Here is a 23642-nt window from a genome sequence, read left to right as displayed (position 1 = left end):
TGTTCAAACATGACAGATGAGCACCTTAAGGATTCCCTGAAGCTGGCCCTGACACAGTACTCACCTGATATCAAACAGTTGATTACCAAATGGTGATGCAGGTGTCACACTAACAATGGATGAAGGCATGTATTTTTAAAGAAATTTTGATAGGTAGGTTAATGGAGTGGGTAAAGGAGTTTGTGCGGCATACAGTTTTGTGAGTGCTTTTATGCAACTCTCTTCCAAGAAAGCTCTAAAAGTTTCTGTTGTCCCCCATAAGAAAAGTATTTGGGCAGTGCTCCCCCAAAAAAGGTTACCAAATCTGGTCACCCCCCCTTTCTTTCTCCCTAAAAAAAGCTCAACAACTTAGAGCCGAACCCCCAAAATGGGGGTAGATCACCGCCAGATTTTAATTCTGAAAGTAGATCACAGTCTCTTGGGAGTTGGCCACCCCTGGCCTAGAGGACAGACCAGGGTCTACCTTCCTCCAAACTTATGGAAGGGAAGACCAGTTATGGAAGGGGGACCAGTCATGTACACTCCTCTCAAAATGTGGGCACAGCACAGAAACAAAGTAAGATATTCTCTTCTAGGCAATACCTTTAGCAATACCTAACACTTTGCTTACGTTCACATGAACACAATCAAGATAAGGCTTTTCAGCTTTGGGTGGGGGGTGGGGAGTAAGTGCTGGTATCTTCCAAGATTTGATTTTCCATTTTAAAACAGATTCTATATTTTTTTAGGGGTGACTTTAACTGGACTGTAGAGAAATAGTAGAGGAAATTTTCTTCGCCACTTTGCATGTCTTGTTTTACTCATGTGTAAAAATGTCATTTTAAAGAAACTGTTGTCAGATAATGAAACTTGGGGGAATTGTCTTTAAAATGTTATAGAACATGTTAGCTATATACTGTGTATAAATGAAAAATGAGCCTGTAGGTTGACATTTTCACGGAATTACCCTGAGACACAAGGTGGCAACAGAGAGTCATTATAATCACCTTTATTAATGCTGGATGAGATCTTCTTGGGAGGCGGTAACTGAGTAGCTTTATCTGCGTGGGGGAGCTTAAAGCCCCAGTTAACAATGGAGTGATGAGGATTGTTTATTTTACCACCTGTGGTAGGTTAGGAGAGTATGCAAACAGAGAAAGCATCTGCAGCACTGTGGACCTGTTGCAGACCGCCCCCCACCAAGTGTCCCTATTTTCCAGGGACGTCCCAGATTTAGAGAAGCCGTCCCGGTTTCTGATTTGGGCCCACTTTTCAGTAGGATGCCCCTATTTTCATTAGAGAAATGTTGAAGGGTATGGAGTTATCCAACCCCTGAGCCATCTGAAGGCAATCCTGTATAGGGAAGGGTTTTTTTTAAAAAAAAGTTTAATGTTTTATTATTTTATTAATGTTTCTATATGTTGGAAGCCACCCAGAGTGGCTGGGGCAACCCGGTAAGATGTGTGAGGTATAAATAGCAAAATTATCATGATGGAATGAGACGTCCCTATTTTCATCAGAGAAATAAATGTTGGAGGGCATGCTAATCAGGAAACGGAACAGAATTGAGATGACTCAGTTGGTAAAGGATGAGACTCTTAATCTCAGGAGTGCGGGCTTGGGCAAAAGGTTCCTGCATTGCAGGGGGGTGGACAAGATGACACTCATGGCCCCTTCGAACTCTACAATTCTATGATTCTTGGATACTGTATATCAAGCCCATATTTGTGGCTTTGGGTGGTGTCAGAGGGTCATCGTGGCTACTCTGGAGTAACTCCGCCTGAGTCCAGTTTGTCTTTAAAGACTTTTATTGTGCAAAGTATTTACAGTGTAGAGACAGCTTAAAACATGACCTCTCATCCCGAATCAGAATCCGGCAATGGCGTACGTCTGTTCCTACACCAGCAAAGTAGTCTGGGCACCCCAAAACACTGCCCCCTTGACCTGCGTTGCGGCACTCTCCTTACTTCTGGTGCTGGAAGGAGTGATGCCCTTTCAGCTTCCTCCCTCAGCAGTCGGTTCCCTGGCTCTGCAGCATCCCTAAGCATCCGCTTGCATCCCTCCACCCCCGAGCTTTCCCATTGTTCCCCACTCTGATTTCTCTCCCCCTCTGAGTCTCTCCCTCCCCCTCTGGCTGCTTCAGAACCACTGGTGCTCTCTGTCCTTGACGAGGTGGATGTCAGGATGATGGGGGCTGGCTCCCTGTAGGGAGTCACCCTTACATCCAGTTTATATTATGTTTCCAAGATTTGGGATATGAAAAGATCTAGCGTTATTCGGCAACAATCAAAGTGCAAGAGGAAGGTGAGAGCAGGACAATCGGTCAGCATGAAGATGATGGTTAAATTATATATTTTATTGCCCCCTGCTTTCACTTTAAGGTTGCAACAATTTAAAATACAACATTAAAAACCGTTTGAAAACTTACCAGTAGTAGTAGTAGTAGTAGTAGTAGTAGTAGTAGTAATAAATAATAGAATCACAAAAAAGAGGGTGGGCTCTGAAAATATAATTCTCCGGTGTCACATAGTGGATCCTCCATATGCTGTTGGATTCCAACTCCCATGGTATGTATGGAGTGTTAGGGGAGGGGTACTCTGGGTCGTGCTTCTTCTGGGGTAGTTTGTCCACCTTTGGTCCCCCACCTTGCACTCAGCTCTTACCTGTGGCTCCTAGACGCTGCCAGCATGAGACAGCGGCCCCACCCTAGGAACAGCTTCCACTGGCCAGCTAAACCAGGTGAGGGTAACCGATGGGTCTCAAACCCTCAATGACTTAGAGACTTCGCCTGCATGCAAAGACAGGCTCTGGCAGATCAACTGTGGGTCCAATAGTCAAGAAGGCAGTTTCTGCACATGCTGTAGAAGTGAGGGCTCATCCATCTGGGAAGGTGGCCTATCTAGCAGAAGGAGAACTCTGATCCTGAACCTCCACTGCCTTGCAGGGTATCTTCGGGAGAAGAAAAGGCTAAGGTGTAACCCTGACACAGATCTGAAGTGGAGGCCCTAGAATGGTTGGGTGGTGCCATGCATTCCTCCTTCCAGCAGCAGCTGCAGCCAAGCTAGTGTCAGACATACCGTTCTGCTTTCCTTTAGATGACGTGAGCGAGGCCAAGAATGGGGTCTAGTCACCTGAGCAGCCCAGGACCTCCATACACACTGCCCAGGCTTGCGCCCCAGAGAGGTCATCTCAGTGCTGCTAACATATTGGTTTCACTTCATTCGCAGATGAGCACTCCATTGTCTCCTGAGACAGATGGGTGCCAACCATTAGGAGCTGTATCCCAACATTATCTACAAGAGTGTAGGTTCCCCACCCATGCCCAACAGCAACCCCCAGTAGAGCCCATTGCTGATATCTGTCTTGGGAGTTGCCAATGAATTTACCACCATGACCATCCTATTCTCATCCCAGAATGGCTGTAGCTGAAGAACCAGCAGAAGCTAGAAAGTGGCTCCCTTCACAATGGAGGCTACTTGTGTCTCCGTTAACAGTGTTGGATGTGGAATAAACTCAGGCTGTATACCTGTTCCTTAAGGAAGGGTGCAACACAACGCCATCTAGAACAGGCTGCCATACACAATTCCTGGACTCGGGATCCACTCAACCACAGCGCCTTTATCATGTCAGGACTCACTCTCTGCTCTGCAATCCTCATCTTGGTCCTATACAGTGATGCCTCGCAAGACGAAATTAATTCGTTCTGCGAGTCGTTTCGTATTGCGAAAATTTTGTCCTGCGAAGCGCAGTTTCCCATAGCATTTAAAACAAACCAAAAGAAAAAAAAAATATGCAAAAAAATTCGTCTTGCGAAGCGTGGCCATAGAAAAATTCATCTTGCGAGTCACCAAAAAAAAAACGCAAAAAGCTTCCGTCTTGCGAGTTTTTCGTTGCGAGAGGCATTCGTCTTGCGAGGCATCACTATACTTGGTTATATTTTGTTCACAGTCAGAAGGATATAATGGTAAGTTCAGAGTTTCACCTCTAGATATTAGCATCTCTCCGTTTTTGGTGTGCTGACAACTGTAGCTGCAGTTCTCCATTAATGTATCTGGCAGATTTCCATTGTTGCTGCTGCTGTTGTTCATGGCAACTTACTTCTGCATATATTTTGTTCCACATCAGCTGGCAATAAGATGCCTCTTCTCCCCACTGGGACTGGCTTTGCATAATCTATATTTTAATCTTTCAAAACAAAACAAAATTGCATATGCATTCCCCAAACTACAAAGAAAGGGCAACTGGTTTAATTAAGGCTACGTTTATTTGGGGCATAACCCTGCATAGGTAAAGGTACCAAGGACACACACAAGGAGGCACCGTAACGGAAATACTGAGTATCTTCCATCATGGGGGCGGAAGCATAGCCATAAAGCATAGCCAATATGCATTTTCAGCACCCCTCTGTATTAAAAATCAGGGGCATGCTTCCACCTTACACCTGTAAATGATTCTTGTTAGGATGCATAAAACAGAGGTGAAGGGCCTTTTTCAGCCTTTCCAGAGGCCACATTTCCTTCTAGTCAACTTTCCAAGAGACACATACTTGGGGGGGGGGGGCTAGAAGCAAAACCAGGCACCATCAGAGGTGCAGTGAGCTATGGTATAATAATAATAATAATAATAATAATAATAATAATAATAATAATAATAATAATAATAATAATAAATAATAATAAAATAAATAATAATAATAATAATAATTAATAATAATATATTATTATTTATACCCCATCCATCTGGCTGGGTTCCCCCAGCCACTCTGGGCGGCTTCCAACAGAATATGAAAATACAATAATCTATTAAACATTAAAAGCTTCCCTAAACAGGGCTGCCTTCAGATGTCTGCTAAAAGTCTGGTAGTTGTTCTTCTCTTTGACATCTGGTGGGAGGGCGTTCCACAGGGCGGGTGCCACTACTGAGAAGGCCCTGTGTCTTCTTTTTCCAGGGCATGTCCTCTTTGTCAGGGGTAAAATTTCTGTCCGGATGGACATCTTTAAAATTCGCCAAAATGTGTCTGGCTATACCTTCTGGATGAGACATAGACATAATTGCTGGTTGTAAGGGTACTTAAAACGAGAGCCGTCACAGCGTCCTCTTTTTTTGCTCTTCAAAATATGCCAACCCTAAACTGTGAGCAGAAGTCTCTGAATGCACCATTCCAGTTTTATAAACAAGACGAGGCCATTTGAAACTCTGGACTGTGTTTAGGCTGGAGGAGAATATTCAGGCAACGGCTGTGGGGGACATTTTAATGACCTTCAACTATCTGAGGGGCTGTCCCCCAGTAGATGGAGCCGACTTGGGTCACACCTGCACTATGGCATTCTCATATCATGGGTTCCCCCAAATGAATATGGAAACTGTAGCTTCTTAGAGGTACTGGGAGTTGTTAGAAGACCACCATATCTCTCACAGACCTGCAATTGCCAGTCCTTTGGAAAAGGAATTGACTCTAGGGATTATAACTCTCTGCAGTGTGTGTGTGTGTGGGGTGTCTTCTAACTGCTCTCAGTGCCCATAGCAAACTACAGTTCCCAGGATTCTTTGCGGTGAAACATGGCAGGCAAAGTGGTATAAAAGTGCGTTAAACGCAAAGGTGTGGAAGCAACCTTGCCCCCTGTTGTACCAGAGGGAAGAACTAGGACCAGCAGATTTTGGATAAACATTAGGAGGAACTTTGTAATGGTAAGAGGAACAGTCTTCATCCTTGGATGTGTATGAAGTATGGTGTGATTATCTACCAGGGATTACACTCTTTGTTTAGCAGTGGGTTGGAGTAGATGACCTCTGAGGTGTTCTCCAACTCTATAAAAATTTCAGATTGATGGATGGATAAGTGCATTTTAAAAAATAAAATAAAAAGCAAGTTATTATTTACTGAACAAGAGTTCTATACCACTTGATAATATTAAGACCTCCAAATGGTGTACAAGAAATATTAAAATCATCAGTAAAAACAACAGTTAAAACAATTTAAAACATTAATTAAAATTAATAGTAAAAGGGATGAAAACATGCTGAGTCCTGTGTATCTGGGTAGACTTGCCTAAACAAAAATGTTTTAAGCAGGCACCCAAAAGAGAAAATAACAAAAGCATCTTCCTGGTGTCAATAGGCAGGGAGTTCCAAAGTTTATGTACCAACCACACCAAATGACCGATTTCTAACACGACTGCAGGATGAGTATTATGAGGCACTTCTAATAGTGCCAGGTCGACAGATCAAAGGGGTTGAGTGGGCATATATGGGGCAAAGTGGTGTATATTACTTTTATTTTCATAAAAGCAGGCAAGCAAACAGCGATCCAATTAAAGCCCCCCTCCCAATACCCATTACTGCCCAGATATCAAAAACCTACTATTGAGAGCTTTCCTATCATAAATACAGCTGGGAAGCCACTGCGGATTTGACTTGGTCTTCATCCCGCAAACTCTGCAGAAGAAATGTTGTGAGAAATGCGCTCCGTATTTTTTTTTTTTTTGCAAATATCAATTTTAATATCCTGCTGTTGGGAGGCGGGGAGAAAGGAATTGCTTTTTGTAGAGAGAGCGCAAAGTGATGAAAGGAACATCATTTAAAGATTGACAAAGAGCTCCCATTCCTTTGCCAGGAGGGGGAGGAATGCATTTCAAGGATCCCAGAAACTTCTGAGCATTTGAAAGCTTTTCTTTTCACTGGCTTCTCGTTGCTTTGAGTTTTCTACATTGTTGTCAGCATTTCGGTAGGGTATAGAGGAGGTGCTTTCTTTCCAAATTGCTCCGGTGGCAGAACATAAAGGGGTTGAAAGAACGCAGCTCATCATCACTCAAAGGAAAGTACATTCCTGTAGGTCAGTTCAATTTGTGCCATTTATCAGAAGAGGCAAATATTTCATTGTCACTGTCAGAGGGTCATCGTGGCTACTCTAGAGTAACTCCGCTTGAGTCCAGTTTGTCTTTAAAGACTTTTATTGTGCAAAGTATTTACAGTGTAGAGACAGCTTAAAACATGACCTCTCATCCCGAATCAGAATCCGGCAATGGCGTACGTCTGTTCCTATGCCAGCAAAGTAGTCTGGGCACCCCCAAAACGCCGCCCCCTTGACCTGCGTTGTGGCGCTCTCCTTACTTCTGGCGCCGGAAGGAGCAATGCCCTTTCAGCTTCCTCCCTCAGCAGTCGGTTCCCTGGTTCTGCAGTATCCCCAAGCGTCTGCCTGCATCCCTCCGCCTCCGAGCTTTCCCATTGTTCCTCACTCTGATTTCTCTCTCCCTCCGAGTCTCTCCCTCCCCCTCTGGCTGCTTCAGAACCACTGGTGCTCTCTGTACTTGATGAGGTAGATGTCAGGATGATGGGGGCTGGCTCCCTGTAGGGAGTCCCCCTTACAGTCACTGTTCAAGAATATCTCTATCTGATACCTTTAAATCCTGTCTCTCTTTTTCCATGGAACTCAAGCCAGTGGTCTCCCATCCAGGCAGCGACCAGACCCAAACATGCTTAGCTTTAGCAAACGGACTGCATCATGAACCATCAGTCCATAACATGGGCTGTTAGCTATCATTCCTTTCTTTTCTTTTTTAAGCTTGCAAAAGGAGTAATTTCGCCCTCATAAGCAAACCCTGCAAAGGAAATTGGTGTTGCGCCCATTTTATTTTATTTTTTATAATAATTTTTAATATTTTTTTTTAAAAAAATAATCACAACAAAGAATAACACAACAGAAAATATAACAAGGCACTACAATAACAACAATAAAAAGAAAAAATAAACACAGAAATCCGAATTACTTATTCCTTTTTCATTCACATTATATATGGGGACCCCCTCGGGCTCCCATCTACTGTGGTTCTTTACCAGATTAATTTTTAGCAATTTCTAATACATTTTAATAACATTTTCTAAACTTATTTTACTCCTTTCTACTTAACATATTCATACATTCCACAGTTTCTTTTTATCCTAATTCTGATCTTAATATGTAACTTTTGCATATTTTTTTAAAATATAGCTTGAAATCTTTCCATTCTTCTTCTGCCGCTTCTTCTCCCCGGTTGCGGATCCTTCCGGTCATCTCAGCCATCATCTTCATCTGCCAGTCATCAACTGTTGGTAATACATGGGATTTCCAGTTCTTGGCTAGTAAAATTCTTGCCACCATCGAGGCATACATAAAAAAAGAAACATTTTTCTTAGGAATCTCTTTACCGACAATGCCCACTAGAAATGCTTCTGGTTTCTTAATAAATGTGTTTTTCAACACCTTCTTGAGTTCATTATAAATCTTGGATGTTGCGCCCATTTTAGGGACAGGAAACTTAAGATACAAATGGCTTGGTTAAGGCCATAGGAACACAAGAACAGCCTATTGGATCAGGCCAGTGGCCTCTCTAGTCCAGAACCCTGTTCTCACGGTGCCCAAACACATGCCTGTGGGAAGCTTACAAGCAGGACCCTAACACAAGAGCACTTCCCCCTCCTGAGGTTTCCTGAAACCCAGAAGCAATTTCCCCCATTGTGGGATGGAGGGCTTTCTTTGCAGTTCTGAGAAATGAATGGGCATGGTCATTCCATCTGCCAGCATCCTGATCAGTTAGCAGAGTCAAAGAAGATTATGAACTGACAGGCATGCTGTTGTGAAGTTTATACCAGGGGTAGTCAAGATGGTGCCCTGCAGATGTTGGACCCCCCCCCCAACTCCCATCAGTCAGCGTGGCCAACGTTGAAGGATGATGGATCCAATAACATCTGAAGGGGTTCAACTTTGGGTATCCTTGAGTTTAAATCACAAATCATGACGGCAAAAGTGAGGGGACTTCCACCATTTTGAGGGGCCGGAAGGGAGACTTACTGGCAGATCAACAGCAGATATCTTCCTGACTATTACTGAGAGGCAGCCACCAACCTCCCCCCTCCCAATTGCACCCTCTGAAGACCATTATGTGAAGACATAGTGTTGTGTTTGGGTGATTGTCCCTAAGACTCTTCAGGTGGGCATAGGTAGAACACAATATTCAGTTTTTTTGAGGGGGAGGGTCCTGTATTTTAGAGTTGGATTTTCAGTCTTAACAGGCATGAAATTCTGGTATTCTGTTGCTCCTTATTGTTGTTTGTTAGTTTCCTGTGAGTTGGGATGTCCAATGAATTATTATTATGATGTGTGTGTTTTTCCCCCTCTTTCTCTCTCCTTCTCCTAGGTAATGCATTTGTGGTGAGCCTGGCCCTGGCAGACTTAGTGGTGGCCTTGTACCCTTTCCCCTTAGTGCTCATGGCCATCTTCCACAATGGCTGGTCCTTGGGGGATATGCACTGTAAAGCAAGCGGCTTTGTGATGGGACTGAGCGTCATCGGCTCCATCTTCAACATCACTGCCATCGCAATCAACAGGTACTGCTACATATGCCACAGTTTCACATATGACAAAGTGTACAGCTGGTGGAACACCATGCTGTACGTCTGCTTGATTTGGGTGCTGACGGTTATCGCCACGGTGCCCAATTTTTTCGTCGGCTCTCTCACGTACGACCCGCGCATCTATTCGTGCACCTTCACCCAGACAGCCAGCTCCTACTATACCATCGCTGTGGTCGTCATCCACTTCGTCGTGCCCATCGGCATCGTGTGCTTCTGCTACCTTCGAATCTGGATCCTGGTGATCCAAGTGCGGAGGAGAGTAAAATCAGAAGTCAAGCTGAGGCTGAAGCCGAGTGACTTCAGGAACTTTGTCACCATGTTTGTTGTGTTTGTGATCTTTGCCTTCTGCTGGGCGCCGCTGAACTTCATTGGGCTGGCTGTGGCCATAAACCCGTCTGGAATAGCGCCCAGGGTTCCCGAGTGGTTGTTTGTGGTGAGCTACTTCATGGCCTACTTCAACAGTTGCCTTAACGCAATAATCTATGGACTTCTGAACCAAAACTTCCGGAAGGAATACAAACGGATCTTAATGTCATTGTGGGTGCCGAGGCTGCTTTTTCATGACACTTCCAAAGCAGGGACCGAAGTTCAGAAGAGCAAACCGTCTCCTGCTTTAAATAACAATGACCAGTTCAAAACTGAGACCTTGTAGATAAGGGGACAGTGGGCGCAAAAGGGCACCGTTTTGTGAATTCCAACAATGCTTTTCTTAAAGTTGTACATCTTGTTCCTGCTTACCCTGCCCTGTCTTGTCCCCCACCGAAGGAGCGTGCTGTGACGGCTGGAATCTTGTCTTCTTGACAACGCACCTTCTGTTTACATCTTTCTATATTTGATAGCTAGGTATCAATATGAAGTTGGGATTCAGATACAGAGGAAGAAGGTAAACAAACCAACAGGCTGAAGCCAGCCGTGGACTTTGATGTAGAAACAGCAGGTCTACCAGGGTCCTTCAACGTTTGTACAAAATATGGTTCTCAGGAAGCAGAATGCTTGCACTGTCTTGTGAGGACGTGGTGTGGATGGTGACTTCTAACAATTTCCCCTCCTTTCAGGGAAAAGAAAATTAATGACTGCGTCTTCAGCTGAATCCAGCCCTGTCTTATGTATAGTATAGAACAGATATTGTCCCCAAGCTTTAGGGGACAGACAAAGAAAGATAAATCCGTTCATTTTAATGCAGATCAATGAAATCTGGACCTTCTGAAACTATGTGCAAACCAAAACTACAGCTATCATTTGAATTGACACTCCTCCAAATGGTGCCATTTCCCAAGCAGAATACTCATACAAAGAAAAGCCTGTATAAGAGGAACAAGCATATTAGTAAAAAAAAATAATGTTCAAAAATATTAGGGGGGAATTATTGCAAAAATGTGTGCATTAGTACAAAAACGAGCGCTTAAACGAGTACAAATTTTGCATGCAGATTTATAACACAGTTCACAACGCGATGCAGAAATGGGGCAAACCAGACTTGGGGTTTTTTTTGGGGGGGGGGATGAGAAACTGGCACTTGCATATTTGTCCATTCCAACTCTGAGCTGACATGGCTGACCTATCATGTGGTGAACAATCGTCCAGTTTGGGCATTGTGACAGCTTGTCCCACTGCTGTCATGAGATGGCATCTAGTTCTACTTGGGCATGATGGCTGCATGAGCTCCAGGCTGGCACAACAATCCTCTTGCCCAACCTTCATCGCCTGCCACCAGGACAAGGCTGTAAATGGAATGGTGGCTCTGCTACTCTGCGCCCCTTTCTGCCCTCTGCAATTTGCCGCTGGGGTTTGGCTTGCCCCCTTAGACTGCAAACTTGTTTAAGGCACACCTCAACCCCCAAAGAATCCTGGGAGCTGTAGTTTAACCTTTGCAGAGCTAGCATTCCCAGCACTTGTGACAAACTACAGTATCCAGAATTCTTTGGGCTTCAGAAGTATTTGACTTTGACTGAATCACGCTCATTGTTCGTTCAAGGTGAATGTTCCCTTTTATGAGCAATACTTCGTTTTTCAACTGTAGAAAAACTGTATGTTCTTTACCTTTTTTCTGACACTTTACTGCCTAACATTGATTCAGTTCCCTCTCGCAACCTCCCATTGTAAAGACCCTGTAAATGCAAGGGGCAATTAATTCTGATATGGCAAAGAAGAAAAGCTATTTTAGTAAACTTTGGCAGAGGCTATATGTTTTTAGTGTGACTTTGAAACTCAGGAAGGATATACCGAAACTGTGTGGAGACCTCTGTATAGTTGCATATTTAAGAAATTATCAGCTCCGTTTTGAAGATTTACAGAATTAATACCAGCATTTGAATATATATCTATATATACTTAATATGTCAGGGAAAGAAAAGAAAACTGAAGTTTAATGTTCATAATGCAAAAAGTGGGGGGGGAGCAGGGGGAAGATGATGACACTTCAGACACCTACTGCTTTCAGAACAGAGAGGTGTGTTCTCTCAAGCATTTTATTCTCTCTTAAATAATGGGTTTCCGTGAAGGGATTGCATTTACTGTATTTCCAACCAAAGATACACATGCGATGTGCATTTTGTTCAGCATGTGCAACTTACCATGCTGGCAATAACTCTAAAACAGGGGTCAGCAAGCTTTTTCAGTCCACCGTCCCTCAGACCAAGTGGCGGGCCAAACTATATATATATATATATATATATATATATATATATATATATATATATATATACAGTGGTGCCTCGCTTAACGAATGCCCTGCTTAACGAAATTTCCGCTTAATGAAAGGATTTTTCGAGCAGAGGTTGCCTCGCTAGACAAGTTCGTTTTATGAAAAAATCGTCTAGCAAATCGCGGTTTCCCATAGGAATGCATTGAAATTCAATTAATGTGTTCCTATGGGCAAAAAAATAAATAAATAAAAATTCAATGCATTCGTTATAAGAAAAGACCTGTGGAACGAATTAAATTCGTCTAGCCAGGCACCACTGTGTGTGTGTGTGTGTGTGTGTGTGTGTGTGTGTGTATATTGGTCTGCTTTTCGCAGTGGACCAACCTAGTCTGAGCTCACTTGCAGACCAGCATGCTGCTGCCATCTCCAGATTTTGCAATATAGTTAAGCACATCTCCAGATTTTGCAATATAGTTTCGGTCTGGGAAAAGTGTGCACAAAAACACACATTGGTATCTTAAGGATAAAAGCATCGAAAGTGGCATATTTTATGTGAAATGTGGATACGAAATGCAGGCAGCCTAAACATGGACTTCGGGTCTGTTCTGACAAAAAGAAGTCCACACAAAATGGGACAAGGCAGAGCTATGACTGAGTGCCAGTTAGAATGAAACAAGATGGAATCGGCAGTTTAGCTCATGCCTAACTTGGAGATGGGCAGATTCTGTCAAACTCATATGGGGCACCTCCCCTCGTGTTATATGAGGCATAGGGAATGTGTGTGTCAGGCTCGATGGATTCTCTCCTCCCCCGGTAGCATCAAGGATCAAAGAAGAAACCAGAGAATTCTTATTTGTGGTTTTTATTCAGCAATTCTGGAGCGAGGCACACCATGGTGACGTTGCTTACTCTGAGCCCCTCTCCTTCCTTCCCCAGCAACAGCCCATGGCTGTATGGGAGGCTTAAGGAGTCAAATGTCATTGAGTCCTTTGCTTTTGAATTCTGAGTGAGTGACAAGTGAGGGTGGAGCTTCTGTGCTCTCTGAGAAAGTCTCTTCTGGCCGTTCTCCAACTTCCCCTCCTTCCCCTAAGATCTCATAACTTGGCAGCTCTGTGTTTTGCTGTAATACAATCCTGAAGGAGCGTCTCCATCTCCATCGTTCACCCTGGATGCTGAAGTCCAGTGTCGAGGGCCTTCTGGCAGTTCCCTCACTGTGAGAAGTGAGGTTACAGGGAACCAGGCAGAGGGCCTTCTCGGTAGTGGCGCCCGCCCTGTGAAACACCCTCCCACCAGATGTCAAGGAAATAAAAAACTACCGGACTTTTAGAAGACATCTGAAGGCAGCCATGCTTAGGGACGTTTATTCTGTTTTAGGTGATCTGTTGGGAGCCACCCAGAGTGGCTGGGGAAACCCTGCCAGATGGGTGGGGTATAAATAATAATAAAATTATTATTATTATTATTATTATTATTATTATTATTATTATTATTATTATTAATTACTGTCTCCCTCTTCTCTGGAAACTACTGGAGAAAGAGGAACCGGTTCCCCCCACTCCCCCTCCTCCTCCGAGGGAAGCAAAGGGGAAGGAGGGGCTGCTTCCCAAGCCTCCTCTTCAGTTCATTCCCTGACAGTGTGGTTTCGCTCTGTAATTTTTGATCTGGTCTATGCTCAACCAGAAGCTTTTGATGGGCTTTGATGATCTAGTTCAGGGGTCAGCAAACTATGGCCCGGGGGCCAGATGCGGCCCACCGGGCTCATAAATCCGGCCCGCGAACTCTGCAGCCCCTGCCGCCTGCTCAGTCGGTCTCCATGCTAAACCGGCACGGTGTGGAGGCCTCGCTGCACAGGGACTGACTTCCATGATGCTGGCGCAGCTTCGGATTGGCTGCAGGAAGCAGCCAATCCTAAGCCGCGAACGCCTCTGGGCGACGCCCCTTCCTTCCCTCTGAGGCGGCTGCGTACGGCCAAGAGCTAAGTGGGACCCTGAGGCTGAGGTAGACAATAACGATGGCGCAGTGCCGAAGAGGTCCTTTCGGGAGAGGGTTGGTCCGGCCCCCCACAAGGTCTGAGGGACAGTGGACTGGCCCCCTCCTGAAAAAGTTTGCTGACCCCTGATCTAGCTATATCGAAATCCTACTGTTGTGTCACAGTCTAGTATGACCAAGAGACAGAACCCAATGTGGCACTATGTAGATGAAGAGCAGGGCTTGATTCTCAGTGGCTGGGGCAACACAGAGAGCAGGCTGGTCTCCTCCTCTCCACCTGCTTAATTGCCCTGTAGTCATCCACACCACACCAGTCATAATGACAGAACGTTTGCTAGTCAAACATAACGAACAAGATGTCATGGATGCTTTTGTTCAGATTCCTGCATTTCCGGGGGTTGGACTAGATGACCCTCAGGATCCCTTGCAACTCTACAATGATTCTATGAATGTGGCTTCGCTACCTCTCTCCCCTCCCAATGGTTGAGGACATGTCTGAATTCAAACAGGGTTAACTTTTGTCTGTGTGCTTCTATTTATTTATTTTTAATTGGTGCATGAGGTGAAGAGTTTTAAAGAGACTTTTCTCTGTGCAGAAATAAAAGATTGTAAATATGTTACGAATCTTGTATATTGCATTTTTCTGCAGGACTTTCTCTTGGAGCTGGGGGGAAATCCCATTTCCTAATCTGTTGGGAATTGTTGTTTTCACCAGCTGGTACTATGAATGCTACCATACTAAATACAGAGGTTGCCTCAAGGTTTATCAAGCATGTGAGGAATTGATGTCAAATTGTATAATGTGTCATTGACTTTTTCTCCCCACCCCTTCATTCGGCTCCTTTGCTATGCTATTAGCTACATCTGGGGGCAATGGAGGACGGGGGACGGATAAATCTTGGCCTTATGACCCGAAGTCTATTTTATTGTAAATATTTTGTAACTGCAACGGGCTTGATCTAACCTCCAGCACAAGTGCTATTTTTAATTACATTGTAAAGGATATCACTAATAAGATGTAAGAGCAAAATGATTTTCTTCTTGCTTAGTAGCAAGTTGACCTGAGCTTGTAAAACACGACGAGGGCATGGAATATTTATGTCTCTGTTATGTGCTCTCCGGCAAAAAAAAAAAAGATCCTGCAGTTTCTTCAGACGGCAAAAGTCCTAGACCCAAATTTCAGGAGTTACGATGAGGTTTCAGCAGTTGTACAAAAACCACCTCTAAGTGAGAATCCGCCAAGCTCCTGCACTTATTGTGTCATGATGGCATGGCTGAAATCTCACTGATGCCTAGAATGCTTTCACAAGGAGTTCGTTTCAGGGCACAGAACATTTTAAATGATATCATTAGTAGATATGTTAGTGCTGTGCCAAATATTTCTTTGTGTTTCCCCCACCCCACCCTAACATTTGCTGTCAATTCACAAGAAAAGAAATTGCATCCAAAAATTATCCAACAGGAGAGAACATTTGGGTAACATTCTCATGAGCAGGGTTTTGTTTTGTTTTGCACTTTACCTTACTTTCAAGATGGCCAGTTTTTTGTTGCTTTTTTAAAAAAATGAGTATCAGTTCTTTTCATTTCATCTTTACGGAAGTCTACATCCTGCAGCTCTTTTGTGTCCCCCACGCTTCCTATAAACCTCAGCTGGGCTTGCCTGGAAGTCTGGTAAGCCAGGGAAGCTGTCTTCACTCTCCTGACACAGCTGTCCATTGTTGTTGTAGAAGTCACAGGATGCTACCTTCTACTGAGTCAGACCACACTACCCTCAGCCACCTTGCTATGATAAGGTTAACTCAGCCCCATACCCACTGAAATTATGAACTGTCCTGCAAAGGAGGTAGAGAAACACAACCTTCATTCATGGGGGGAGAAAGTAGCTGAGAAACTGAAGGAGAGGCACTGCACCATGATAAAAAGAGGCACACTGGAAGTTCTGGCTAAGAAAGACATTGTTTTAGCTAACAGAGTTGGGAAACTTGACAGAAAGTTTCAAAAGGTCCTAGGTTCAATTCTTGCCATCCCCCATTAGAATCATAGAATCATAGAGTTGGTAGAGACCACAAGGGCCATCCAGTCCAACCCCCCCCCTGCCAAGCAGGAAACACCATCAAAGCATTCTTGACATATGCCTGTCAAGCCTCCGCTTAAAGACCTCCAAAGAAGGAGACCCCACCACACTCCTTGGTAGCAAATTCCACCGCCAAACAGCTCTTACTGTCAGGAAGTTCTTCCTAATGTTGAGGTGGAATCTTCTTAAAAGAAGGATCGGGAAGAAGGTGACAGGAAAGAACCTTAGGAAGACAGGAAGCTGCCCATATTGAGTCAGGCCATTGGTCCATCCAGCTCCATCTTGTCTACAGCAAGGTCTGCACTGGTCTACAGTGACTGGCAGTAGACCTCCACATTTCAGGCAGGGGATCAGTAACACTCCTCCTTGAAACTCTGGAGGGCTGGTGTCAGCAGAGACAATGCTGGGCTAGAAGGGTCGATGGTCTGAATCAGTATAAAACAGCTTCATGTGTTCTCATCGTGATATGGAGTAGCTAAAGCTTGGAACTCAAGGTGGCACACGTAAGCTTTTAAGATAGTCTTATCCAGGCAGAGGCCAGACCCAAATCTGCTTAGCTTCAGCAAGGTTGCTGTATCACATTCCCTCAGACCATATCACAGATTTGTTTTCCCCAACCCCTAACTTAGCCGCCTTTCTATGCATCATGTTCCAGCAGCACACCATGAGAACAAAATACTGGACTACGTAGGGCCTTTAGTCTGATCCAGCAGCAACCAGAATTATTCTGGAACTCATTAACACTTTCTGTAAAGAAGGCATTTTATTTGACCAGTGGTGGGTGGTGGGTTGTTCACCACCTGATATGCTGTCAAAGCATGCAGAGGAGGAGGAGGAGGAGGAGGAGGAGGAGGAGGAGGAGGAGGAGGAGGAGGAGGAGGAGGAGTTCCCTTTGTCCCACACTAGGGGTAGCCAACATGATGCTCCCTGAACATAGCTGTCAAGTTTTCCCTTTTCTCGCGAGGAAGTCTATTCAGCATAAGGGAATATTAAAAAAAGGGAGAACTTGACAGCTATGCCCCTGAATGCTACTGGACTACAACTCCTGTCAACATTGACCATTGGCCATGCTGACTAAAACTGATGAGAGCTGAAGTCCAACAGCATCTGGGGGGGGCATCGTATTGGCTATCCTGCCCTACAACCTTCTTCGTATGACATAAAACATGCAACACATGGGCGATTAGGGTTGCCAGACTCAATAGTGGACAGGACTTCTGTGCCTTTAATTGCCCTGCTCTCTTTTGAGTCTGGAAACCTTAAAGAGAAACCAGCAGACCCTTTGTTTAATTTCCAAGCAAAGGGTCTGCTGGTTTCTCTTTAAGGTTCCCAGACTCAAATGAGAGCAGGGCAATTAAAGGCACAGAAGTCCTGTCCTCTATTGAGTCTGGCAACCCTATGGGCGATACGCAATGAACTCTAAAGCAATTATGCATTGATCAGCATATGTTATTTATCAAACTTCTGAGACAAATCTGTATACTGTATAAATAAAGCTTTATGTGAAAGCCACAGAAACTTACAAACTGACAATTCTGAAAACAACCAATATACTGTTAAATGTTTAACTTCATCTGAATGTCCAGTTCTGATATGTTTTCCAGATGTAAAACTCCGTCTTTAGATATTCTTTTGGATAGGTTCATAGAGATACCAACAAAGATAAATTCAACGTTGTTTCCAATACCGTGAGGTGCTAAAGATGTTGTAAACAGATGTTGCTGAAGATAAGAATGAAGAGAAGATGTAAATGAAGAGACAGGGTGCCAGCGTTTTCCTCCTGTTTCGCCCTGGGCCAGTCCTGTTATTTAGAATCCCACCGTTTGCCCCCAATAGGGCTTGTATTCCAAGGGTGTCCCAGAACACAATTTTGCAAAACATTACTTTGGGGGAAACATAAGCTCTCTGATGCTTAACCATCCTTATGCATCCTTATTCAGACCTACTTGTTGCTGAATTGCTAAATCTGTACCTGGGTTGTACTACTTTAAACTGTAGCGGGCGACTTATAGCACTGGACACAAAACAAATCCCTGAGCATGGGAAAATATATTTCAGGGAGAAGAGTAGCTTAGGAATCTTTCCCCCTGTTTTCTATGTGCTGTGATTTCTTTTTAGGTGGAGGAGAATTGGATCATACAAGCCCCTACCAGCAGTCTGAGCTGGTAGGTAAAGGTAAAGGACCCAAGGACAGTTAAGTCCAGTCAAAAGTGACTATGGGGTTGTGGCACTCGTCTCACTTTCAGGCCGAGGGAGCTGGCATTTGTCCACAGACAGCTTTCCAGGTCATGTGGCCAGCAGGACTAAAACGCTTCTGGCACAATGGGACACCATGACAAGTGCCAGAGAGCATAGAAACGCCGTTTACCTTCCCGCCACAGTGGTACCTATTTATCTACTTACACTGGCGTGCTTTCGAACTGCTACGTTGGCAGGAGCTGGGACAGAGCAACGGGAGCTCACCCCATTGCGGGGATTCAAACCGCCAACCTTCTGATCGGCAAGCCCAAGAGGCTCAGTGGTTTAGACCACAGCCTTCAATGCAGGTTTAGTGCAGGTGTAGTAAGAACTAGATTTCAATGCTGCACACACCACATCTGAAATTGAGGTGACATCTGAAAATTAAGGGCCATTCTGCTTTTCTTGGAACCGCAGTTAACTGGGAATTGTGTGCAGGTGGAGAACAGAAGCCCAGCATGAGAAGGGCGCTTTCTTAAACATTGTCCATGCAGGGTCAATCTCAAGCCACACGGCAGCGTTTTAAGACTGTGCGTCAAAGGCGTTTACCTATTTGAAATGGGGTTAATTGCCTGTCATCTGCCGTTCCCTCCCTCCCTCCCTCCCTCCCTCCCTCCCTCCCTCCCTCCCTCTGCTCCCGATAGCATGGAATGTCAACTGCAGTGCCAGACTGAAAGCAGACTTTTCACACTTTGGGAATGTTTTGTACAGTTAGCAACTATAAACTCTAGACTAGGCTTGCGTGTTCAGCTACCAGCACTTCAAAACTGGATTCTTCGATGCTGTTGGAGGCAGCTGCCAGGCAGTGAGCCTTTGAATAGAAGAAGTGCCCCAATGGCACATCTAATAGCCCTCACTGCTGTATAACATTGACAGAACTGGCACTGCGCAATGCGCCTACTCTGTCCTTCTTTCTACCACTTTCACTTCTGTACTGTACTAGTAAATACCATTTTTAAGTGATTCCAAGGTGTGTGTGTGTGTTTGTGATATATATGCCTGGTTCTGCAACACGCATGCATCCTGATGCTCACAGGGAGCTCTGACAGACTGGCTTCCTTCTTCATTTAAATGGAGGGAGCTGGTTGACATGCTCATTCCTCTCTGTGGACAGATGATAATGAGGATTAGTGCTTTTTTCTGGGGGTACTCAAGGCTACACAACACCAGCACGTTTCCCGACCAAATATTTAAATTGTGGCATGGTAAGTAGTGGTACCTTTTCCCCTAAAAGGTAAAAGTACCTTTTAAAAAGCACAGTAGCTCGGCTCCCGAAAGCCTTGGGAGTTTCGGCTCCCAAACGATCGTAAACCAGAAGTGACTGTTCCGGTTTTTGAACGTTCTTTTGGAAGCCGACGGGGGCCTCCGCCTCCGCAGCTTTCGATTGGCTGCAGGAGCTTCCTGCAGCCAATCAGAAGCCGCGCTTTGGTTTTCAAATGTTTCGGAAGTTGAACGGACTTCCGGAATGGATTCTGTTTGAGTTCCAAGGTATGACTGTATTATTATTATTATTATTATTATTATTATTATTATTATTATTATATTCACCCCATTCTTTTTTCCTGCTGGGACTTAAGGCAACTTACAGATAAAAACAAGAACCGCTAAAAACATATGGCAATCAATCATTAAAATACAATTAAACACTGGTAGAATTTAAGCTATACAGTGGTACCTTGGGTTAAGAACTTAATTCGTTCTGGAGGTCCGTTCTTAACCTGAAACTGTTCTTCACCTGAGGTACCACTTTAGCTAATGGGGCTTCCCTCTGCTGCCGTGCTGCCGCCACACAATTTCTGTTCTCATCCTGAAGCAAAGTTCTTAACCTGAGGTATCATTTCTGGGTTAGTGGAGTCTGTAACCTGAAGCGTCTGTAACCCAAGGTACCACTGTATACATATATAAAACCTGTTTTGAACATACCAATAATTCCAGTACAAACATCATGGCACCAGCCCTTTCATTAAAATCAGTTGATTCCCAAAGCCTGTTGGAACGGGAAAGTCTCCCCCGGCCAACAGGAGGAGGGAGGGAGTTTCAAAGCCTGGGAGGAACCCAGAGAAGGCCCCTCTGCTTTGAAATGAATGCAGAAGAGCGGGGCCCAGATCCAACAGTGAGTGCAAAGCAGCTGGGGCTGTACGGTATCCACTGGGGTATCCACCAGTTGTTGTGGAAGTATACCTTTCACTTTCTCTGATCATTGGTTGGGGCTAGTGGTATACATACACATAAGCCAGTCAAATCTGCAGCTGCAGCTGGGCCAGTCTGCTGTTGGGTGAGGAAGGAGAGCTGAAATGTTAACCTGGTTAAATAAGAAATGGAAATTCAAGCCTGCGCGGTCAGGCAATAAAATGTTACTTGCTTCTTCTGGGTGACTATCTCAGCCCTAGCTCAGCAGTAGAGTATTTGCCTTCAGTGCTGAAGTTCCCAGGTTCAGTCCCTGATGTCTCCAGGTAAGGCTGGGAAATGTTTCTTGTCTGCAGTCCTAGAGACAGTGCTGACTGTGGCCGGATCTCCATTGATCTTATAGAACGTTATATTTGAAAACATTTAAAACGTTTGATGCAGTTTCCCATTGCCGGTGGCTCGCTGCTCTGCAGCACCCCCTGGTGTCGCATTTTAATAACACGTTTTTATAACGTTATAAACGATGGGTGCAGATCTGCCCCAAGATGGACTTGATACAAGGCAGCATCCTCACCTCTACTGCATAGACAACCAAAGACAAATTTATTAGTTAAAGATATTGTTCACTTTGGGATGTGAGTGAATTATTGTGTGGCTTAGGGATTATGTTTGCTCCGTTCTGTTTGTTAAATAAATAAATAAATTTGTGCAGCACCCTATACCCGCAGGTCTCAGGGCAGTTACAACCTAAAAATCACAAAATTGTTTTATTATTGTTTGAGTCTCTCCGGAGAAAAAGGTGGGGTACTTATTTTTTAAATAGTAAATACAGTGGTGCCTCATTTAACGAACGCCCCGTAAGACGAATTTTTCGCTTAAAGAAAGTTTTTTCTAGCGGAGGTTGAATTCGTTTTACGGAAAATTTGTCTAGCGAATCGCGGTTTCCCATAGGAATGCATTGAAATTCAATTAATGCGTTCCTATGGGCAAAAAAAATCCCCCCAAAAATCAATGCATTCCTATGGGATTCGCTAGACGAATTTTTCATTATAAGAATAGACCCGTGGAAAGAATTAAATTCGTCTAGTGAGGCACCACTGTACATGATCTCAGTCCAGTTCCTCCATACAATTCCTCCAATTCCTCCTCTTCCTGACCTTGAACCTTTGGTTGTTGCATTTGCAGCATATTTTACGGAACTGTGGGCCATGCAGCCCCAGCTAATAAATCAGGTTGGAGATTTCTGCATGCAGCACCCAATTGTGCGCGTGATTCCCGATGTAGCTGAGGTATGCGCAGCACATGAGCATCAGGTTGCATGTTCACAAGATATCGAGGTGCACATGAGCAGCCATGGGTCTATAGATCGGGGCATATGGCTCAGACATACCGATTCCACTACATGACTAATCATTCTTCCATAAGTGCCATAGCTCTGTGTTGGACTATAGCAGAGCAATCTAAGAATCTGTTCATGCCTTCATCCTCCCAGAATTTCTCAAGACTTGTAAAGCAACTTCTTCTTCATAGCCAACTGTGTGCAGAAAACTAAATTAAATAAAAAAATATTCTGCTATTTCTTCAAAGGACTAGACAGTTTGTTAAATTTGTAAGCCTTTATTGTGCTTTGGGTTTCGTTTTTTAACCAGAACTTGATTGGCATGCTGCTTTTTTTGTCATGGATGTTCAATGTTTTGTTCAATTTATTAACCTATCCTATGTAATGTTTGCCATTTATGGTTTTTTCCTCTTCTTGGGGGAGGTGGGGCAAAGGGACCTTCATTCTCTTTGAGCAAAGAAACAAATTCACTTCAACTTTGACATTGTTCTCCTTAGTAAATATTATTAAAAACTCTCACACGGAAATTCTACGCTTTCTTCCTTATGTTTGATTATGTTTTATTTCGGACCACTACAAAAAGTACCATATCCACATGGTCATTTATTATTGCATTTATATCTTGTCTTTTCTCCGAGGAGCTCAAGATGGTTCTCCTGATCTTCATTCATCCTGGTCTCCAAAGTCCTAGTCTCACACTCTAACCACTACACCACCTTATTTTGCCACACAGCCTAATAACAATCTAATTTCAAAACAATCTGATTGGCCTATAAGGAAATTCTGAATGAATAGAAGTATTTACCCATGGGAGAGTTTTATAAAGGCAATACAGGATAGATAGATAGATAGATAGATAGATAGATAGATATAGATGATAGATAGATAGATAGATAGATAGATATAGAGACAGACAGACAGACAGACAGACAGACAGACAGACAGACAGACAGACAGACAGACAGACAGACAGACAGACAGTGCACAATGCCTTTGATCTGACTTGATCCATACACAGAAATATGGCCTGTTCTGACTTGATCCATACACAAAAATATAGCAGTGGTTCTCCCCAAGACCTCTATGATCAGGCAAATATGCAATGGGTCAAACAGTTCTTAAAGTATGGGGAAACCAATCATTTAAGGCTTTTAATGTCAACACAAATACCTTGAATTGGGCTCAGGGATATGCAGGCAACTCAGAAATCCAGAGATCTTAACGGCAATGTCTGAATTATTTTCAGTCAGTCTTCTTCTTTGTGCCTTTTTCTATTATCTTTTTAAATAGGAAAGATTAACTCAGGGATGCAGGGTTATTGATAGTGACGTCAAAAGGAGATGCATTAGCCTAGAGACAGAAAATACAATGCACACACAACATAAATGTATTGTTATCTGATGACAAAAAAATTGGGGAGGCAATCATCTTTTCACTGCGAAAGAAGAAGAATCATTGATGAATATTTGTACTCCATGCCATGAAAAGAGCATTTTTAGCCCCTCACAATCATGGCAGATTCCGACATAAGAGTATAGCAGCCATTTATTCAACGTGGGGTTTCATTTAGGCCTTACAGGACATAGTTTACAAATGACCAAATTGCATCTTGCGGATCTTAACACAGCAAGAAACAAGCATAATTTTTAAGAGTGCCAAAAGAATATGTCCTGCCTGCCTGACATGTTCTTTGTTCCCAGAGCTCTAACAGATCACCTTACCATGATGCTTTAACACGGTCTTCTATCACGCAAAAAGTGCAGTGTGCAATTTCTAGGGATTATTGCCTCCGGACTGCCATTATTTTGAGGAAACAATTGAACCACACACCAGAACGTTAGGCGTGCGCAATTAAAGAGCAC

The 23642-nt window shown here is 43.9% G+C and overlaps 1 protein-coding gene across 2 annotated transcripts in view; it reads left to right on the top strand.

Annotated features, from left to right (window-relative positions):
- MTNR1B (melatonin receptor 1B) overlaps nt 1–10224 on the top strand; it is a 30870-nt gene extending 20646 nt beyond the window's left edge. For both annotated transcript variants that reach the window (XM_035115722.2, XM_035115721.2), the window contains one exon: nt 9153–10224. In XM_035115722.2, the coding sequence (XP_034971613.2) occupies nt 9153–10021 (869 nt within the window). In that variant the 3' untranslated portion in view covers nt 10022–10224. The remainder of the gene's footprint in view (nt 1–9152) is intronic.
- Nucleotides 10225–23642: the final 13418 nt, after the last annotated feature.

The sequence above is a fragment of the Zootoca vivipara genome, chromosome 4, assembly GCF_963506605.1.
Source record: "Zootoca vivipara chromosome 4, rZooViv1.1, whole genome shotgun sequence".
In the NCBI taxonomy this organism is placed as follows: domain Eukaryota; kingdom Metazoa; phylum Chordata; class Lepidosauria; order Squamata; family Lacertidae; genus Zootoca; species Zootoca vivipara.
Note: the sequence above shows the minus strand (reverse complement) of the source record. Positions and strands in the feature narration are given on the sequence as shown.